The sequence below is a fragment of the Dioscorea cayenensis genome, chromosome 11 (genome assembly GCF_009730915.1).
Source record: "Dioscorea cayenensis subsp. rotundata cultivar TDr96_F1 chromosome 11, TDr96_F1_v2_PseudoChromosome.rev07_lg8_w22 25.fasta, whole genome shotgun sequence".
NCBI lineage: Eukaryota > Viridiplantae > Streptophyta > Magnoliopsida > Dioscoreales > Dioscoreaceae > Dioscorea > Dioscorea cayenensis.
In genome coordinates, this window is record NC_052481.1 from 3,890,840 (window position 1) to 3,910,989 (window position 20,150).

At 34.9% G+C, this 20,150-nt stretch overlaps 3 protein-coding genes across 7 annotated transcripts; all 3 read left to right on the top strand.

Moving 5' to 3' along the window:
* Window positions 1-545: 545 nt before the first annotated feature.
* On the top strand, window positions 546-3,157 carry LOC120272674 (transcription factor MAMYB). Its single transcript, XM_039279547.1, has 2 exons — window positions 546-1,511; window positions 3,039-3,157. The coding sequence occupies exon 1, from the start codon at window positions 608-610 to the stop codon at window positions 1,490-1,492; it is 885 nt and encodes a 294-aa protein (XP_039135481.1). The 5' UTR covers window positions 546-607; the 3' UTR covers window positions 1,493-1,511; window positions 3,039-3,157.
* A 2,261-nt stretch (window positions 3,158-5,418) lies between these two features.
* On the top strand, window positions 5,419-11,803 carry LOC120272213 (probable methyltransferase PMT2). 2 transcript variants are annotated; one of them, XM_039278979.1, is made up of 8 exons: window positions 5,421-5,520; window positions 6,389-6,579; window positions 6,827-7,490; window positions 7,882-8,092; window positions 8,211-8,499; window positions 9,522-9,911; window positions 10,774-10,851; window positions 11,209-11,803. In XM_039278979.1, exons 3-8 carry the CDS (start codon window positions 6,846-6,848, stop codon window positions 11,486-11,488), a joined length of 1,893 nt encoding a protein of 630 aa, XP_039134913.1. In that variant the 5' UTR covers window positions 5,421-5,520; window positions 6,389-6,579; window positions 6,827-6,845; the 3' UTR covers window positions 11,489-11,803. The 2 variants fall into 2 exon arrangements, with proteins under 2 accessions (XP_039134912.1, XP_039134913.1); XM_039278978.1 differs by lacking the exon at window positions 6,389-6,579 and having other exon boundaries at window positions 5,419-5,520.
* A 952-nt stretch (window positions 11,804-12,755) lies between these two features.
* LOC120272214 (type I inositol polyphosphate 5-phosphatase 2) lies at window positions 12,756-20,136 on the top strand. Of its 4 annotated transcripts, none has more exons than XM_039278980.1 (13): window positions 12,763-13,233; window positions 13,371-13,883; window positions 14,834-15,064; window positions 15,184-15,283; window positions 15,388-15,462; window positions 16,755-16,842; window positions 16,933-17,037; window positions 17,276-18,074; window positions 18,178-18,362; window positions 18,697-18,805; window positions 18,938-19,086; window positions 19,348-19,563; window positions 19,698-20,136. In XM_039278980.1, exons 3-12 carry the CDS (start codon window positions 15,035-15,037, stop codon window positions 19,550-19,552), a joined length of 1,845 nt encoding a protein of 614 aa, XP_039134914.1. In that variant the 5' UTR covers window positions 12,763-13,233; window positions 13,371-13,883; window positions 14,834-15,034; the 3' UTR covers window positions 19,553-19,563; window positions 19,698-20,136. The 4 variants fall into 4 exon arrangements, with proteins under 4 accessions (XP_039134917.1, XP_039134916.1, XP_039134914.1 ...); XM_039278981.1 differs by having other exon boundaries at window positions 14,915-15,064; XM_039278983.1 differs by lacking the exon at window positions 19,698-20,136 and having other exon boundaries at window positions 12,756-13,233; window positions 19,036-19,086; window positions 19,348-19,489.
* The last annotated feature ends 14 nt before the right edge of the window (window positions 20,137-20,150 follow it).

Here is a 20,150-nt window from a genome sequence, read left to right on the forward strand (position 1 = left end):
AAGAGTCTTTCCCTACTAAAGAAATAGCCATTCTGAATAATATGAATATTGAAGATCAGTTGAAGTTAAATTCTCTTCCAGGGAAATTATTACATCTAAGATGTATCCAAATGTGATAATATTGTTGTATAAGCAATAATTCCTTTGTTGAGGAGAACTTTTCGTGTAATCCATACACAAAAAATCCATACACAAGATTAATGTTATTAGGTGTAATGAAGGAAACAAAAAAATTATGAGGACCACCATGAGGTTTACTACATTTCTACTTATTGATAATTTTATAGTGAATTAAAATAAAATAAAATAAAAAATAAGTTTTGATATAAGTATTAATACATGTAAATAGAATAATTACTAAAAAAATAAATAATAAAAAATAACACTTATACGTAAAATTATTATTATTATTATTATTATGATTTTTACTAATTGCATATTAATCTATCTCACATTATAAATTTATAATAAAAAATTATTTATATTCTATTTATTAAAATAAATAAATAAATAAATAAAATTTATATATATTTAATTTATGTGGGACTTTTGTCGCTACATCGGAAGAACCGTTTTGGTTGTGAGAGAGAGAGAAAGATCGAAAACGATGGACTTCGTCGAAGAGGAATCACGCCCGCGATTCCTCTTCCAATCCAGAACATCGCCATTGCCCACCTCCGATCTCCAACTCACCAAGCTCTCCAAGCTCCACGCTTTCCTCTGCGTCTTCGCCGGATCTCTCCTCTTCGCCGCCGCCATCTCTCTCTCTTCTTCCCAACCTCTCCTCTCTTCTCTCCTCTTCTGGGTCTCGCTTTCTCTCTTTGTTGGCCCGTTTGCTCCCCCTTCCCTCACCGGCGGCGATGTACGTGTCGGCGTCGGAGAACCTCTCCCCGATCCGGAGCCGATTCCCGATCCATTGCCTGATCCCAAAGCTCAGCCGCGTCACGCGACACGGAGGACGCGGGCTCCCGTCCCCGATCCGGCGCCGATTGTTGTCCCTGCGGTGGCTCCCGAGAAGAAGCCTCGTGCTCAGGCAGCGGTCCCGAATGGCGGGCAGATGGAGGAAGCCGACTGGACGGATTTGGATCTCGACTTGCTCAAGAAGCAGATCTCGAAGCACCCCGCCGGGGAGCCGGGGAGGTGGGAGAGGATTCAAGAGGCGTTTCAAGGGCGTCATGGTGTGGAGAGCGTGATTAGGATGGCGAAATCTCTGGCGGAGAGGAGGCCTGGAGATTCGGATTCGTATCAGCGCTTCTTGAAGCAGCGGAAGCCGGTGGATCGAAGAGTGGAGGAAGAGGAGGCCATCAGTGGGGGTTGGAGTTCTGGGGAGGATCTCGCGTTGCTGAACGCGTTGAAGGCTTTCCCGAAGGACGCGGCGATGAGGTGGGAGAAGGTGGCGGCTGCTGTTCCTGGGAAGTCCAAGGCCGAGTGTGTCAAGAGGATAGCTGAGCTCAAGAAGGATTTTCGGAACTCCAAGGCTTCACAGGCTTAACATTTCAAAGCCTGAAACTGTAAGCACTCTTTCTCATCATCTAAAAGTCTTCATTTTTCTTGTTCTTTGTTGAATTTAAAAAAAAAAAAAAAAAACCTTTGCTTTTATGGTATCAGTAACCATCAATGACCTGCAAAGATAGAACTGTGAGTTGTAGCCATAAACTGCCTATTGGAATGCTTGTTTATTTTATAATATTGCCCGTGATATAGAACTGTCTATAGAAATATCACAAATTTCAGTAGATGCATTTGCTCCTGAATGACTATCCTATGCATGTTATGTCCCACGGACTTGGTTTTAATCAAACAGTGACAATGTAAGGATTCTGGTAGGCGTGTCTCTTTCAGTAGTTTTGGATTGTGATAAGCGTTGAGAACTTGATATTTCATGGATTCAATGAATTAAGCATGAATGTGCCTGTTTGTAACTTAGAATTTTTTTACCTAGCGGAAAATTGCATTGTTGTGATTTACGTTTGTACCAATACTACATAATTCATTATTATCCTAAAAGATCATGTTCCCTTTGTATGCTCCATTTCAACTTCTTGTTAAAACCAAAGATGTTATGTTTAGGTGTTAAATCTGGCCTAAATTTTCTTCCCAGCTTGAATTGCATTCTTGCAACTCTTGTTTGTTACACTGTTTGTACTTTATGCACCGTCTTTCTTTTGAATAAATATCCTTCTCATCACTGTTCTGTCTCCTTGATATCAAGGTTTATGCACATATAACATCCAGGAATAACTTTGTTTAGAACTTAAATTTGTTTTGAATGATGATTCTGTTTTGGCCTCTTCCTTCCATCTGTCATTGATAAGCTGCCTGGAATAACTTTATTAAGATCCTGTCTTGAGCGATGATCCTGCTTCTGCCTCTTTCTTGTGTCTATCTCATTCATAAGCACACCATATGAATGTGTCTGGGAGTAACTATATAAGAACTTGAATTTACCTTGTGTGATGATCCTACTTCTGCCTCTTTCTTATGTCATTGATTGGTGTACCTTATGAACAATTGCGATTCTTGATATGATCCCTTTATGTTTGTGTTTTTATCCCTGACTGCGAAGATTTATAATATTGGTATTATGCTCAGTGACATTCTTGTCCATTTTAGAGCTAACAAATTTCTTTTTCCTTGTTGTGAAATATCTATAATCAATTGCAATTTTTGGCCTCCAGTTTCAGCAAACAAGAGGTTTAACCGTTTAATACTCGTCCTTGCACATCATTTTAGTGCCGTATTTTGTCATCTAATCCTATTTATGATTAATTAGTCCTTGAGAAACTACTGATAGGTGATTAAACACGTTCTAACAACCCAACCTCCTTGTACACTCCATATGGAAAGCAACTGTATTGCTCACAGCATTTGCTTAGCTGTTTTTATTGGATCTTAATTAGGCAAAGTTGTTAGATACACGCACATGGAATGTATTTACAATGGTCCTTTTTCTTATCATTTCTTGTGTTAAAATTATTAGTTTTGTCGCCTTATCAGCATCCATTGGCAATGCTTCTTCTTATTTTATTTTATTGCAGTTTCCAATTGTTTAAAGCTAAAAGGATCTGGACATTGGAGGGGTGCCTTAGTTCATCACATGGTATATTCTCACAGCAAATTGTATACAAAATTGTATGCAATGGAGGCAGGCATTTTTGGGTACTGAGGGATGATTTTAAGATGGAGTTTTGTTGCTGTTTGCATCCAATTTGATGTGATGCTTGATTTGATATGAATATTGTTACTTTATACCATATTTGATTGTACCATTTTAATACATTGTAAAGTAAATTATATTCCAACTTTTTCCCCTTTTGGATTATTTTTTCATTTAGTTTCAATTTTTTTTCTTGTAAATTTTTTTCTTTTTTCAAAACCCAACGAGGAGAAGAAGAGTTGTTTGTCACTCCTCGGTCTATGAAGAATGAGTTAATTTTTTTTTTTTTTTACAAATTAGTAACAAGTATTTTTTATTTTTTACATTATATTTTAGAGGTTTTAAAATCAAAACCTTTCAAACACAAGATAAAAAATCACTGAGTTATGCTTTAGTTTTTATCAACAGTTGAATAACTTTATTTTATATATATATATATATATATATTTTTTTTTCACTCTTACATATTGGGCGATGATCAAGCTATATAGTAATTTCACTATAAAAACATGCTCAGGTAGAGATGAGATGTATAAATTGTTGCAAGAACTAACATACTACAATAACGAGTTATTCATAAGCTTTAAATCGTTGAGCTTGAGAGTGTTTAGGCTCAGTTTATTTATCTTACAATTTTTTTAAAATTAAGTTTCGGAATAGTTCATTTAACTAAATGAATAAGCCAAGTCTAATTCTTGATAAACCGAGCCTGTAAATTTTTAACAAAAGCATTGGTTTGTTTATATATTTGTCCTTGATCACTTTTCATGTTTTTTGTTTGTTTAATATTAATTTTGTATAATGTTTGTTTATCTAGAGGTTTTCTTTTCATCCATCTTACAAGAAGGTTATGACAAGGCAAGAAATGGCAATTTATCAACTTTTGAAAATTTCATATATAAAAACATCATAACGAAGGATCAATATCATATGGATGATGCTTTATTCGAACCATGTTTAATACTATTTTTATAACCAAATAATTTGAGATAAATAATAAACATATTTTCATAATTTAATCTTTATATAAATATATCTGTTAGTTAGTTTTTTAAAATTATTATTATTATTATTATTCTAAAAATAAATATTTACTTTTAAAATATTTAATTTTTATCAGTATTAATTAAGTATTAGTTCAAAGAAACATTGTCTCTTCAATTAATATTCAAAAGAGGCTTTTTTCACTTTACATTCTATACTTCAACCAAATAGTCTCAACTAGTGTGATGTACTTCACTTTGTTGATAAATAAAAAAAATGGACCTGATTGGATGGGGAGGATAAAAAAGAAAAATGCATTAACTTCAATTAGTTGGAGATTAAGAAAAATATCTAGTTCAGAATTAAATTTTTAAAAGGAAAAAGTTGGTACTTACTAAAATTAGGTAGAAAAGTGAACTTCTCAATAAATTTTTAGATTTTTTTATTTAACTTTCATAATTAAAATACTTTTATTAATTTAAGATGTCAAGAAATAAAATAAATGACCTGGTAATTTAATGATATAACACATCACAAAATGAGCAAAGAGGAGATGGTTCAAAACCTTACTTCAATAATAATATTGTTCGCGCATTATATACTATACATAATATCGTTTATCATTATTATTTATTGATTGTATGGTTGAAGGATTTATCTCTAAAATATTATTAAGTCATCATAACTGATGTAATTATGTATATATCTTGTCACCTCTGCGAAAGAGTAAAAAAAAAATCTTGGCAATTGTCATCTATTGTTAAAAAAATAAAATAAAATAAAATAGATGACGCAATAAACCAACAAGAAAGCAATGGTTTTGATTTATCTTCAAAAGCTTTGCAAAACAAGTTGTGTGGTAAGATTCGAATATCCTAAAAAAAGTAATTAATTAAAAGAATTAAAAAAATATCAGAAAAATATAAAATAAATCACACTTGTAATAAATAATTTAAAAAATTGAAAAGTCATTGTCCACTCTGACTCCTTCCCATGTCTCTTATTGACTCAGCCGTCCCAATTAACGTTAACTAAAACGATCAAGTTTCCAAACGGGCCAGACGCGGCCCATTTCATCACTTATTAAAAATAAATACATAAAATAATAAATAAATATATAACTAATTGAAAAACTTCATTTTATTTTTATTTTTTAAATTATAAAACCATTTTCTCATTTTGTTTGTTTTATTTTCTTGTTAACGGGCCCGGGCTTGGTTTTCTTTTGACCAAGACTCTGTTTTCGTTTTGAACGCTCCGCCCTCGCGTTGCTCTTTATCTTCTGCGCGCCAGAGACTTGGACTGCATCTTGCGAAGGAGTAGAACCATTCAATCTCTCTCTCTCGCTCTCTCGTCGTGCCGGCAAGGATTTGTGCGAGGTTTGGAGTCTCTTTTGTTTCCATTGTTGAAGTTTTGATCTTTGATTTGTTCTCTTGTTCTGTGATTTTTCTTATTGGTTGTTGTTTGGAGGAGATGGTGGATGGATCGGGTTTGTGATGGCGTGAGTGTTTATTTTAGGGGGTTTTTAGATTCAGAGAATTGAAAACTAGAAACATAGTTAAAGTTTTGATCTTGAATTTGTTTGGGTGATCTATGATTTTTTTTTTTTCTTATGGGTTGTTGTTTTTGGGGAGATGTTGATGGATTGGGTTTTGAAATGGAGTGTGTGTTTGTTTGGATTCGGAGAGAATTGAAAACTGGAAACTTATTTGAAGTTCTGATCTTTAATCTGTTTGCTGTGTTTTTCTATGGTTACCTCATCGTTTGTTGTTTTGAGGAGATGCTAATGGATTAAATTGGCAATGGCGTGAGTGTTTTGCTTAGGATTTATATGGAAAGAAGGCCAGAATTTCTAATTTTGAATCTCTTTGTGTATTCCATGGTTTTCTTATTGCTTGTTGCTTCCAGAAGTCAACGATCCAGTTAGTAATGTTATAACTGTTTTTTTTCCTCTTTTTTTGAGATTATGTTTGGATTGAAAGAGAAGAATACCAGAACCAAAATTGCTCTTGCATGCTTGATTTCATTATGACAACATAGTGTTAGGATTCGTTTAGTTTAGACTGTTTAGTATTTGGATATGGCTTTTTTTTTTGTAAGATTTTAGTTTTTGGTATTGTTCCAGTGTGATGAGATGGATTTTGCATCTTATGGTTATTGTATTGTAGTCATTTACAAGTTAATGCCTGTATTTCTGGGCATTTAATGTGCAACCATTTTCCTAAAATGATTAACACCTTTTTCCAGTGGGAGGATAAGGCAATGCTTGACTTTTTGTTGAACAAATTTTAGTTGATTTGAAAGGGGACAATCTTTCCGATGAAATTAAATTTGGCTTGACAAAGCCTCTGATGATTTTGAGTTTGGTTATCGTCCAACGAATTTGGACATTTTTTTGGTATGATGGACAACCCACTTTCTGTCATTTTACTTGGAGGGTAAGTTCTTACCGAACCATAATATCTTATTTCACAAACCATCTCAATAAATTTTATTTTATTATTTTTTTTAAAACTCTGAACTGTTTAAAATTGAATTCTTGTTTATATGTTTGTCTTTTAATCAGTGGAATATAATTTATTACAGCTTATTTTCTGCCTGATTTGCCTGCAAGATTTATTGCTTTAAAGTTCTTGTGTTTGTTCGATTTGCTGTAAAAACTAAAGTTGCTCAAATTTCATCCAGGTTCATATAGGATCTGAAAATGAACTTACTGGATGGCAGGACGACTAGGAGTTTACTGTCAATAATGATTATCCTAAGTCTGTGTTTTTTCTTCTATATTTTGACTATATGGCATATTAATAATAATGGAAATAGAGAATTTGGAAAGAGTGATAGAATAGCACTGAAAATCACTGAGGAAACAGAGTGCAGTGTCTTGAGCAATTTGAAATTTGAAACTCATCATAAGCTTAAAAGTGGCCTCAACCTTCCAGAATTAAAAACACAAGTTTTGGAGTCATGTGATTCTCAATATACAGATTACACTCCATGCCAAGATCAAAAACGAGCAATGACACTTCCAATGGAGAATATGGTCTACAGAGAGAGACACTGTCCTCAAGAAAATGAAAAATTGCATTGCCTTATCCCAGCGCCGAAGGACTACATCACTCCCTTCCCTTGGCCCAAGAGCCGTGATTATGTGCCATATGGAAATGTTCCATATAAGAGTTCAACCATTGGGAAGCCTTTTGAGAACTGGGTCCAATTGAAGGGAAATTTGTTCAGCTTTCCAGGAGGAGGTTCAACCTTTCCTCAAGCAGATGCATATATAGAAGAACTTGCATCCGTCATTCCACTGGCAGATGGTTCTATTAGAACTGCACTTGATACTGGATGTGGGGTATGTTTTTAATTTTCATTTATTTTCATCTCCCTCTATAATTGAAATTGAGATCAATCCATTTTAGCTAAGCATGGGATACTTTCATCTTTCCATGCTTTTGAGATAGTTATCCTGTCAAACATGTTTTCAAAATTGATATAAATAAGGAAATCTTGATCTGTTCAAGAGAACCCGGACAATTAGTAGAGATTTCAAGGTAGACTATCCTGTCAGTGAGAAACCTGGAAAATTACAATGCCACTATATATCATTTTAATTCCTTTTCTCTGTATAGTGTTTATTTAAACCGCAAAGGAACCTATGCACATACCAGAGTCAATGTTGTTATCAGCCTTGTGCTAAATACTGTTGCAAGTTTACGACTCTGACAACCTGAAACATTATGCAGGTTGCTAGTTGGGGTGCTTACCTTCTCAAAAGAAAAATAATAACCATGTCCTTTGCTCCAAGGGACTCTCACGGTGCTCATGTACAACTTGCTCTAGAAAGAGGTGTTCCTGCTGTTATTGGAGTGTTGGGAACAATAAAGCTTCCATATCCATCTAGAGCCTTTGATATGGTTCACTGTTCTGAATGCATGATTCCATGGACATCCAATGGTATGCCTCTTGAATGCCTTGCAGTTCTTTGCTCAAGGCTTCTACAATTTATGATGCTGCAACATTTTGTGTTACAGTTAATAATCCATTGCATGTTTTCCTGATCTTCTTACTGCAGATGGGATGTACATGATGGAAGTAGATCGAATTCTTAGACCTGGTGGGTACTGGATATTGTCTGGCACCCCTATTAATTGGAAGGAAAATTACCAGGCATGGAATAGATCAATGCATGAACTTCAAGAGGAACAAAGGAAGATAGAGGAATTGGCCAGTGTACTTTGCTGGGAAAAGAAGTATGAGAAAGGAAACTTAGCTATATGGATGAAGACAAACTCTTCGCCATGTCGTAGACCTGAAGTTCTTTCTGTGAAGATGTGCAAATCTAAGGAAGACGATGATGTCTGGTATTTTCCTATTTTTCTTTTGCTTAAACCTCTATCTTTGATATGATATGAACGAAACAATCTACCTTGCGCTTGGACTAACAGGACTAATGGTGTAAAAATTTTAAGTTTGCTGTCTATTATTTAATGCCTTCATGGTTACTATAGTGTCATTAAAAGCGTAAAAAATGCCCGCTTAAGCTCCCAAATGAAGTGAGGTGAGGCTATAGCGCTTCATAACCCACTAGATGAAGTGCCATCAAAGGAGCATTGCCTAAGCAAGCGCTGCTGTCCAAGTGCAGGGCAAAAAATTGCAAGAAAAGCCTTGCTTTGCCTTGGTTAAGTTTCTCTTTTTTTCATTTTTAAATGCTTTTGAGAAACACTATTATAGAGTAATAAATGCTGTTTAGGAAATATAAACAATATACTGTGGAAAGTGTAGTTTTTTATTTTTTTAAAATAAATTAAGGTAACTTTTTGGAATATAAAAACTCTTTAGGAGAATATAACAAAAAAAATATCTTAAAAAACAAGAAACTTCATAAGAAAACTAAAAGAAAGACTAATAAAGTTTGATGATGATTAGACTAGAATTAAAATTCTAAATTAGGTCTTACTTACTAAATTATGTTAATGATTTTATTTTGATCTTTAATATTTTAGTAGATGATTATTATATTAATTTAAGTTCAATCTTATCCAATTTCAATTTTGTTTTCTTTATTTTTTATTTTTTCTTTTTTAAATTGTGCTTTTAATTACACTGGGTTACTAGCAATTGTTTGCTTGAATGCTGTTTCATTATAAGTATTGTTATTGTCAATTCACATACCAATCACACTGGTTGTGTAACAAGATATACTCTTTTGGGAGATAAGACTAATTATATATACATACCAATCTCTCTTGGCTCATTACCTCCAATTATACATATATATATATAATCAAATAACCGGACATTTTTAATGAAAAACTATCATTCGGCATATCACTAGTGTCTTTTAGAATAAATTCTCAGGTCTAATTTTCTGATTCCTTGTCAGGTACAAAAGCATTCAACCTTGTGTAACTCCCTCCTTACAAGTTAACAGGCCAGATGAAATATCTAGCAGACAGTTGAAGAAGTTCCCAGATAGACTATTTGCTGTTCCCCCAAGAATATCTGAACGTTATATTCAAGGTGTCTCTGTGGAAGCTTACGTGGAGAATAATAATTTATGGAAGAAGAATGTCAAAACTTACAAAAGGATAAACAAATTAATTGGTTCTGTGAGGTACCGCAACATTATGGACATGAATGCTGGTCTGGGAGGTTTTGCAGCAGCACTTGAATCTCCCCAGTTATGGGTGATGAATGTTGTTCCAACTATATCAGAGAGAAACACATTGGGTGTTGTCTATGAGCGGGGTCTGATTGGCATTTACCATGACTGGTATTTACCTCCTTTCTTATCCTACTTGAAGTTTCTTTACTTGGAGAAACTTTAGTTAGATAGCTCTTACTTTTAGATAACCTTGACTTTTAAATTATGAACTTGCAGACAACCATTGGACAAAAGCTAACAGTGTGATACGTGTATATGTATATATATATACATATGCATATTTTTAATTATGCCTTGATTTTTCTTTTTTGGAGTTTTTTGTTTACTGCTAGTTGGTTTCTGAGGGGATGTGTTAAAAAATGTGCATGATTCTTCTAGTTGCACCTGTAGTCTATGGATGGGATTTACAATATCAGACCATGGGATGAAATTTATATACTTTCATGTGATCATTACTTGAAATTTCAAATTGATGTATCAATCTCTTAAAGCATGACCATGGGGAAGGAATTTGTAGATACAAGTGCACATTACATTTTTGACTGCAGATCTAATTATTTTCCATGGAAAGAGAGCTATTGGATCAAGAATCCTATATCTAATAGTATATTAACTGAGGAAGGTAGATGTTTTGTTCATATACACTTCTCTGTCATAAAACTTAAAGCCAATGTTAGATATTCCTTGAGAAGAACTGCTTAGGGGAGTAGCACAGTATTGGAAAGATCAGAATCTTCAGAGATTGATACCCAACCTGTATAAATTGTTTGTTGGATATTTACGTCCATAAGATTGATATTGTTTGCTGTTGCATTTTGTGATGAAATTTTCCTTTTAATTCATTTGTGGAAATATGGAACTGTCATGGTAATTCAGATCTTGTTAGGTGATTAATTTATCCATATCAATGCCTTATTTGTTAATTTATTTTTTGCACTGATGACTAATTTTTTTTTTTTTATTCTTGCAGGTGCGAAGCCTTCTCTACATACCCTAGGACATATGATATGATACATGCAGATGCTGTTTTCAGTTTGTATCAGAACAGGTAGCTCTACTGCTTAATGCTTAGCATAAAAACAATCATTACCTTTAATTGGTGGCAATGACTATTAATAGATTTTCCATTTATACCAAATGATTTAAAAAAAAAATGTTGACCATGCGCACTAGAATTACAAAATTATATATTTGTTATTATACCAGAAACATTTTATATGTTAGATGCACTATTCTCTAGAAATTCATAAAATCTTCAATTTACTCAGTGTGTGACTGCAACTGGTTTGTGAATCTGAACCTTACCTAAATAGCAACAACAACAGTTGTTCCTTCATCAGCTTGATCTCCTGATGTCAAAATATTAGATATTTGGAGGCCTTATAAAGTTTTGTTACATGAACAGATGCAAGATGGAAGACATCCTCCTAGAGATGGACCGCATTCTGCGTCCTGAAGGGATGATAATAATTCGTGATGATGTGGACATTGTGAACCAGATTAGGAGACTGGCTAACAGCATGCGGTGGAACACCAGGCTGCTGGATCATGAAGATGGTCCTCTTGTGCCTGAAAAGGTTTTGATTGCAGTGAAGAAAGACTTGGTCGGCAATGAAACTACTGTTTTCCTAACTAGTAAAGTTACCACTTGCCATCAAACAAGAGTCTTTGGTGGTGCTTCATGATGTTAGCTTCAAGAGTGTTCCATCATCCTTCCATTTTTATAAAGAAATATTAGAAGAAATGAATTCTGGGATTCAAGCTAATATGCACTTCCAAGATAGCTGAAGATTATATAGTTTTCACCATCAAGATATAGAGACTGTGAAATACCGGTAAAACATCTGACATAAGGTCCCTTGGATGATGCATTTGTTTGTACTTGGGAAGGGAATCTTTGGCATGCATACATACCATGCTTTTGTTTGTATATTAAGAATATTTATGCCCATATGTGTAAAGATTAATTTTTTAAAATGCAATACATTTATTTTATCCCATCTTCTCTGCAAGATTTCTGAAGCTGTTTTCTCTTCTCTAAAATAAAAAGTTCTAAAATTATGAAGCAGCTTTGTCATGACTCTTGAACAATAAATATGTGCCAAATTTCTTCTTTGATATTATTTAAATTCATGGTTCATATCCAAAGATGGTTACATGCCAATAGTATATATTATCATGCTTCTTCATCAAATCTGTTTTCAATATTATTTTAAAGCATTTTGTTGCTTTTGTTATTCAAGATAAATACATTTGCTCATGTCACCTATGGCTGGTCATTCACTCAAGTGCTAGTGTCACCCCTATGGATGGTCACTCATTTGCATCACCAGCACTCTCCTTTGTCCCTCACTGCAACTTGTATTTGATTAATGGCTGGTTGTTAGGGATAAACCATTTTGAGAAAGCCTCTCACATCAGTATTAGACTAAAAATATGGTATTCTAGGGTTTCTTATCTTTGATTGGCACTTGTAGTGCCATTTATTTATTTCATCTCAAGCGACTTGTGACTATTCAAGCATCGGTCTAAATTTCCTGTGATTTATTTGTATCTACTGAGATTGCACACAGACAACTTGATCAGTATCTTTATAATTATGTCTTTCATTAAGGACTTGGTGATACAATTTGGATATTTTTCTTGACAATAATGTAGACACTAGACTTGTGATGACTGATAGGATGGGCCAGTTGTCCTGATTACGTCTATTTAAAGTTGAATGTCACTCTTTAACTTGCACTGTTGGTGGCATGCGTAGTTCGTAATATATGGTGAATTGTTGTTACTGGTACATGGTGTGAGTTGCTTTGTGAACATTCAGAGAATCAGGCCTCTCCAGGAACACAAATTTGATGGTTTTGTTCATGAATTCTTATCTGGAGATGGTTCTCATTCTTATATACAATGTTTTTAATGCTTTCTCTGATGTCTTTCTCAGCACAGTCAAAAGCTGGTATTGATTGTCAGATACTGCCACGGTTTCCACAGCTTCAAGAATTGTACTTTTTCTTGTTGGTGCTATTGCTGAGCCAGATCCAATGTTTTGTACTGGAGATGACCATACCATGACCTGGCACTGAAATACTGATATTTCTATACTAGAGGATCATATTGTCAATCTTCCAGCGCTCTACTGTGACAGCAATCAGACAAATCTTGAACTCAAGGGAATCTATCAGTATCAATTGGCAGTAGCTGAAACTATACTTAAGAATTATTGGTGGCAGGCATCTTTTCCAGTTTTGGTTTTTTGCCTTTCTTCTGGTCTTATTATGTAGGCATTCTATCTATTTCGGTCTGATGGTTTTTACAGTAAAATGACACATGAGAAATTTCCAGTTAAGCAATACCAACTCTAGTGTCATGTTTATAATAGCAAGTATCTTAGTGCAAGCAATCTCTTGAAAACCCCTTGCAGTCATCACAGGTCAGGTTCTTCACCAACAAGTATTGCATTAATATCTGACAGTTAATCTGATCCTCACAAGAAAAGTATTGCAAGAGCACATTTGTTTAAAGCACAAGTTTAGCATCTGATACTTTCTAACACCTTTTTTTTTATAGGATGAATTCTTGACTTGGTGCTATGAATGCTGAGAGGATGGCTGTGGTCTCTGCAATCACTGTAGTCGTTTTGCATGGTAGATCTAGCAGGATTGCTTAAGAAGGCTACCAAGAAGAACAACCAAGAAAGCAACAGTCCTTTCCTCTGTTGGATTACAACGAATCAATTGATCATAACTTCTCAGCTGTGCACCTCAACTAGATTGGCCTACCCAAATGGTGTTGGCTGTCATGCATACTTTATTAAAAGATTTTTCTGAAAGATCAATGTCGGTCTAATGTGGGGACTATCAGTTGTGGACCATGAGTGTGTGTTGCACTCCCTTATGAACATCATAAGCACTTCATCGAGGGTCTGCATCAGAGTTTCTAGGATAATCTTTCACTGGCAACCACTTGAAACGACACCAATCCGGATGAAACTATGCTAGACTGATAGTTATGTCCACCGAACTTGTCGACGTAGTATTATCTTATAATGTCCAAACAAAATACTACCCACTGGTGGTTCAGGTGAGCAGATTAACTCTCTTTCTCTTGCCTTTAGTTTATTTTATATTTTTACTAATTATCCAAATACAAATTGCTATAGATTATTATGAGAAGTAGTTAAGATAACTAGTCTGAGTACATGAAATCAGCAGAAGTTTCGCTTTCAACTGTAGTCTATAGTGAACAAAATTGGTGCTAAGTGGATTTTTTTTTTTCAAATGCTAAATTTCAACAGCCATCACAATCATTTCCTGTCCCATTGCATCTGACTCTGAAGTGCTTCTTAGTCCCTTTGCTCTTTCAGCGTGCTGGCCCGCAGGCCTACTAATTTTGGTCTCTTCTTTCTGTCTTTCTTTTCTACTCTCTTGGTTTTCTCTGTACCTCTTATTCACTCGATCAGTGTTTCTTTTACGTTGTTATTCTGATGAAAATGTGAAAGAGGTAAAGTCAGGACCATCCACAGCTGTCACAAGCAATTCTTTTTCATGCTTATTCTTAAATACTGGTGGCCAGATTTTGGCTCCAAAATATCACCATCTGCACCCGTTCATTCCTTGCCATTAGAATGGGGCAACACTATGGTGCATGTCTCCATCAATGCCGTGCAGGTTCTGGGTAGTACATGCCATGCTGGATGGATATCTGAGTTTAGTTATCCCAACTTCTATGTGTACCTCCCAATCCTTGAACTAATGTATTTCCTCGAGAGAAACGCTATTAAAAAAAGATGAAGATTTGAACTAGTGGGAGGTGGTGGAAATATTGAAGTCCAGCTTTTGGGTGTTGAAAGTGATGTCTTCGTATGAAGTAGTCAGGAAGGGACATTTTGAGTTGAATTTTTCACTGAAAGCTATTTTCTCATCTTGTGGCTGTTGTTCTTTTCATGCAACTTGCTGCATTTTAAGCTGCCTGCTCTACACCTTGACCACAATCTTTTCTTTACTTCTAATCCATATATTGGCCCCCTATAGGCTATCTTTTCCTATTGTTGGAGGGGACCACCACACCAATGTTCAACTTTTGTGCAATTGTAACCAGAGTTTCTGTGGCAGGGAGTTTCAGTGCACTTTAATTTGGAATGACACAATACAGGCTGAATATATATAACCGGAACTGGGAACAAGAGTGCGTGCTTCTGAGGACTGCATCTAAGTACTGTTAAAGTGTCAACCATGAAAACCCGAAAGGGAAAACGTTCAGAGGTGAAAATTCATCTATTTGTTCATCTATTTGTACTTGATTACATTATAATTTGAGAGATTCTTAGCCTTTGCTTATGACTATTAAGCACTTGCTAACTTTTGGTCCTCCTTACTTGCAGCCCTTTTGGCCTTCAATTGTAATGAGGAAGTGGTTAAATATTAAACCAAAGGTGCATGAGTTCAGTGAGGATGAGGTTGATACTGAGAGTGAAGATGATGGTTAGTTATTTATATCCTTTTTACAGATTTCTTTTTAAAATTGTTTTCATGCACTTCAATTGATTCATCCCACTGATGGAGATTATCTTCCAAATATTTTAAAGAGACAAAGAATGTTAGAAGGGAATGGGTCATTCAAGCAGTGGGCAGCGAAAATGCAGTCTCTACTCAAACTTCAGGTAATAGCAAATTTGAAGCAAATGTTTGTCTTTTTTGTTGTTATTCATTTATCAAGAATTCCGATTAACTAAATTTTTGTTACTATGATCAAATCTACATAATACTACATAGTTTGGCTTGGCCTTCAGTATGTTTCCATTCTGAAATGGATTAATTGAATACATTAATTATCTCATTTCTTTTGCACACTAGATTGTGCTAGTTAATTGTTGGATACAACCAAAACACTTTATCGACGTTTGCCGAAGCCCAAGCAATTGCTTCATCTTTCTGTCTAGTGTTCTAATATTGGTTTTCAAAGGTGTTATTTTGGTCAATTTTTGGGTGCTGGCAGATACTTTCTCATTAACTGATGACGTTAATGATGTAATCATTTACCGGGTGATGATTATGGTAATGTAACAAAAATTGCAGTTTTAAACACATTATTTGTTCGTATATTTGACCATTTGTTTATGTTGGAAATATAATACCACATCGGTTGTGTAATAGAAGTGTAATGGGTTTATATATAGGTATAGAGGTTGAGCCACTAAGTCTTGAAACTTTTTGGTGTAAGGCCCCTAAGTCCATATAGAGCCCATATAGGGTCCACTAGTATCAAAATATAAGATCTAACAGTTTATTTTTTGCTCATGTACATGTATTTTCAAAATGTCGTAGATCACAGGCAGTTCGCCATGTCATCGTCTCCAACAAAATTTCTCCAATTTTTTTTTTTTTGAAAAATAATAATGCCTTATGGGAGCCAACATGAAATCAGATGATGCCACCTTAGCCCACCACCTCAACAGACATGGGCATAGTAAATAATATATATGTTGAACTCAACAAGTATGGTGATGAACAATTTCAACAATACGCAAGACTCATGTTGACCATCTTGAAAATACATGGGACAAAATGAACATTACAATAAAAAAATACATCTAAATAAACTTTTAATTAGTTTGATTGTTGTCATTAATGTTTGCATCTCAGGGCACATCCATGGTTAAGTTTCCTTTGAAATGAATTAGCTGTTTAGAAGAACTAATTATAGATGGCACTTTCCTTTATATTCATGAGCAAAGGGTTGTATCCAACTTAAGCTGCTTATGGAGGATTACCAAGTGGAAATTTGTTCTTTTGTTTTGCAAGCTTTGGCTTTTCTTGATCGGTCTTTCTTCATTCATCTACTACCATTCATTGAAGGCTAGCAACACTAATATTTCCATGTGCACCTTTAATTTATTTTATTCTTAATTCATCATTCTACATATACCTCAATTTTTTCTTCTATTGCACATAGAGTTTCAAAGGAAGGGTGCCTCATCAAGACTGAGGAGAAGAAAATCAGAGACTTTGCGGATTCAATATATAAATAAAAAGGATGTGAGGTTTGATTTCTCACACTTCATCATATGGTTCTGACTGAGGATTAGATGAAATTTAATTTATGCTCAGGTTTTGATGAGTTTAATCAACAGGGTCATGATAGGATCATGGAATGTTGCTGGAAGAGTCCCATCTGATGATCTCGAGATTGATCAGTGGCTTTGTACAGGAGATCTAGCAGATTTGTACATTCTTGGGTGAGTGTATTTTTGTATATCGAGTTTTAATAATCAAAATATTTGTAATCCATCCTATATGGATGTGTTTTATTAGTGTCAAGGATATGCAAATACACATGAGATCAAATCTTCACAAGAGGAATTTTATCTGTTCAAATGTGTGACTTTTTTATTTTGCTTCTTGAAAGTTGGTGATGATGAATTTGATTGTTAAAATGTACCATGCAGTCCTATCTGATGTCTTTGTTTCCTGCAGTTTTCAAGAGGTAGTTCCTTTGAATGCTGGTAATGTGTTGGGAGCAGAAGATAGCAGGCCAATCCCAAAATGGGAGGCCATAATTCGGAGGGCATTAAATAAGTCTTCAGAGCCAAAGCCAGCATGTAAAAGTCATAGTGCTCCTCCATCACCTGTGTCTAACAACATGATTCCTAATAGGGAGCTTTTAAATAATTCAGTTGTGCCTATAGTGACCATTACAAGCAATATTGTTGAAGAAGATGAGGATGAACATATTAATCTGAGGAAGAGATTTCAGGAGGAGAATGGCGTGCTTAACATTGATCATGTGACTAAGCTTGACTGGCCTGAATATTCATTAGATACCCCACCACAACCTTTGCAATCTGGAACTAAGTTGAGGAGAGTCTTGAGCAATGTCCCAAGCAGCGGCTTTGATTTGATGGAGAAATCTCAATTTGCAGACTCCTTCAATGTGCAATTCAATATTGGATTGAAAAGAGTGTATCACAGCTCTGGGAACCTTGGGATGCTCTGGCATCAGGAGCAAAAGGTGTCTGATCTTGATACATTTGATGATTTTTCTGACAAGTTGTCTAAAGAGGGAAATTCAATTCCGGAATATGTGACTGACAAATGTGAAGATGGAGCTAGCGATGAATATGCAAAGCCCCGGGCTAGATATGTGCGGATCGTTAGCAAGCAAATGGTTGGTATTTACATATCAATTTGGGTGTCTAGGAGGCTTAGGAGACATATAAACAATTTGAAGGTGTCACCAGTTGGTGTTGGTATAATGGGATACATGGGAAACAAGGTTATTCTATGTTAACCTCTCTGAATCCCCAGTGTTTATTTCCATTTCTTGATACATGAGACATTGTTTTCCTGCTTGTTAATTTGGAAATGCATTGCTACAGGGTTCTGTTTCTGTAAGTATGTCACTCTTCCAAACTCGTTTTTGTTTCGTCTGTTCTCATCTGACATCCGGCCACAAAGAAGGAGATCAACATAAGCGCAACTCCGATGTCTATGATATCTTACAACGCACACGGTTCTCTGGTATTTCAGATGTTGATCAACCCAAGACAATCCCTTGTCATGAGTAAGTATTGTTTCACTATCATAGATTATCTATTTAATTAATAGACGACTTATCTTTGCTTTGCCTGCATTCTTCCAGTCCTAAAACAACATTTCTTATTTGATTAATCATTAATGACAACCGTTGAAAACAAATGTTAGATTGAATTAGAACTATTAAAGAAATTCAGAATTGATGTGTTTATTTATTTATGTTCAAAGTCCTGTAAAATTAAATTAAAGTAAACTGCACCATTAATTTTCGGTTGTACTCAGATCTAGTTATAGGATTATAATGTACATATTTTATTTTCATAATCTGATGGGTGATTCGGCCTCTCTCTGAATGAGAGCAGTCGTATATTTTGGTTTGGCGATTTGAACTATCGTCTTAATTTGCCGGATGCTGAAGTAAGGGAAATGGTTGCTAAGAAACAGTGGGACGAACTCATCAACAGTGATCAGGTAGGTCTATTACACTGCTTTCAGTTAAGATGATGTTTTTACCAGGAAGTAACTACACACTGATTTCATTGGGTTGTTTCTATATTACTTCTGCTAATTATATGATTAAAATGTACATGTTTAATGTAATAGCTAGCGAAGGAGCTAAGATATGGTAGGATATTTGATGGATGGAAGGAGGGCCCTATTGATTTCCCACCAACTTACAAGTATGTCATAAACTCCAACAGGTATGTTGGCGAAAATGCCAGAGAAGGTGAAAAGAAGAGATCCCCGGCATGGTACTCTCTCTTTCTCTCTACATATATATCATCTAGTCTCGACTAAATCCAAATTTTATTGAATGTGATCACATGTATACTTTATATGCACATCCTGATCATCAAATCAAGTATAATTAGGCCATTAAAATGCTTGAAAAACAATTTTTTGCTTATCTAAATGATTTAGCCTTGTGTTTTTGGCTATCCATTTAATAATTGTTCATATTCATTGATATGTAGATTTGACACTAATGATAAACTCCTTTGCAATTTCTTTAGGTGTGATCGTATACTTTGGTCTGGAAAAGGTATTAAACAGCTTTCTTACCAGAGGTCGGAGCTAGACATCTCGGATCATCGTCCTGTGAGCTCTATCTTCTCAGTTGAAGTTGAAGTTTTTGACCAGAGGAAACTCCAAAGGGTTCTGAATGTCACTAATGCCGGCTTGCTACCTGAAGTGTTCTGCTGTGAAGAGAAAGGATGATGCATTACCATGTAAGAGTTATCACCTATTAATTAATTGATGCTTTAAAACTAAGAAAAATCAATAATAACCACATTTTAGTTTGAACTTAACCTAGTTTCTATTATTAGGCTTTTGATGCTGTCCACCGTTCTTTAACGTGCAGGAACTTTCGTCACCTGGTGGCAATCAGAAATATAACACCTCAATCCATAAATATTTTTTTTGGATGGACTCAACATGACCATAGATAATTGGTGGAGAATTAAATAATTAAAGTCCAGAATTATCGACTCTAGAATAGGGTGTGTGCTCATGTGGCTTGTTGAACTCAGTGAGGAGTTTTTAGATTTTTGTGTGATTCTAGTTCCAGTGGTGAAACTTATGTACAATATCTGGGAGAAATAAATTACAGAACTTTTAAATGGCTGTTATATCTAAAGCAATTGATGCCGGGACATGGATCAAAGTATAGGTTTTGAGAATTGAAGGGTGAAGTACAAAAGGTTTTGTATTGCTTGTGTATTTTCTGTCTTTTTTTTTACAAGTTTATTGTATGAGAAACACTAACAACAAATGTTCAGAAATATCAAAATCCTCTAGCAGTTTTCGTATTGCT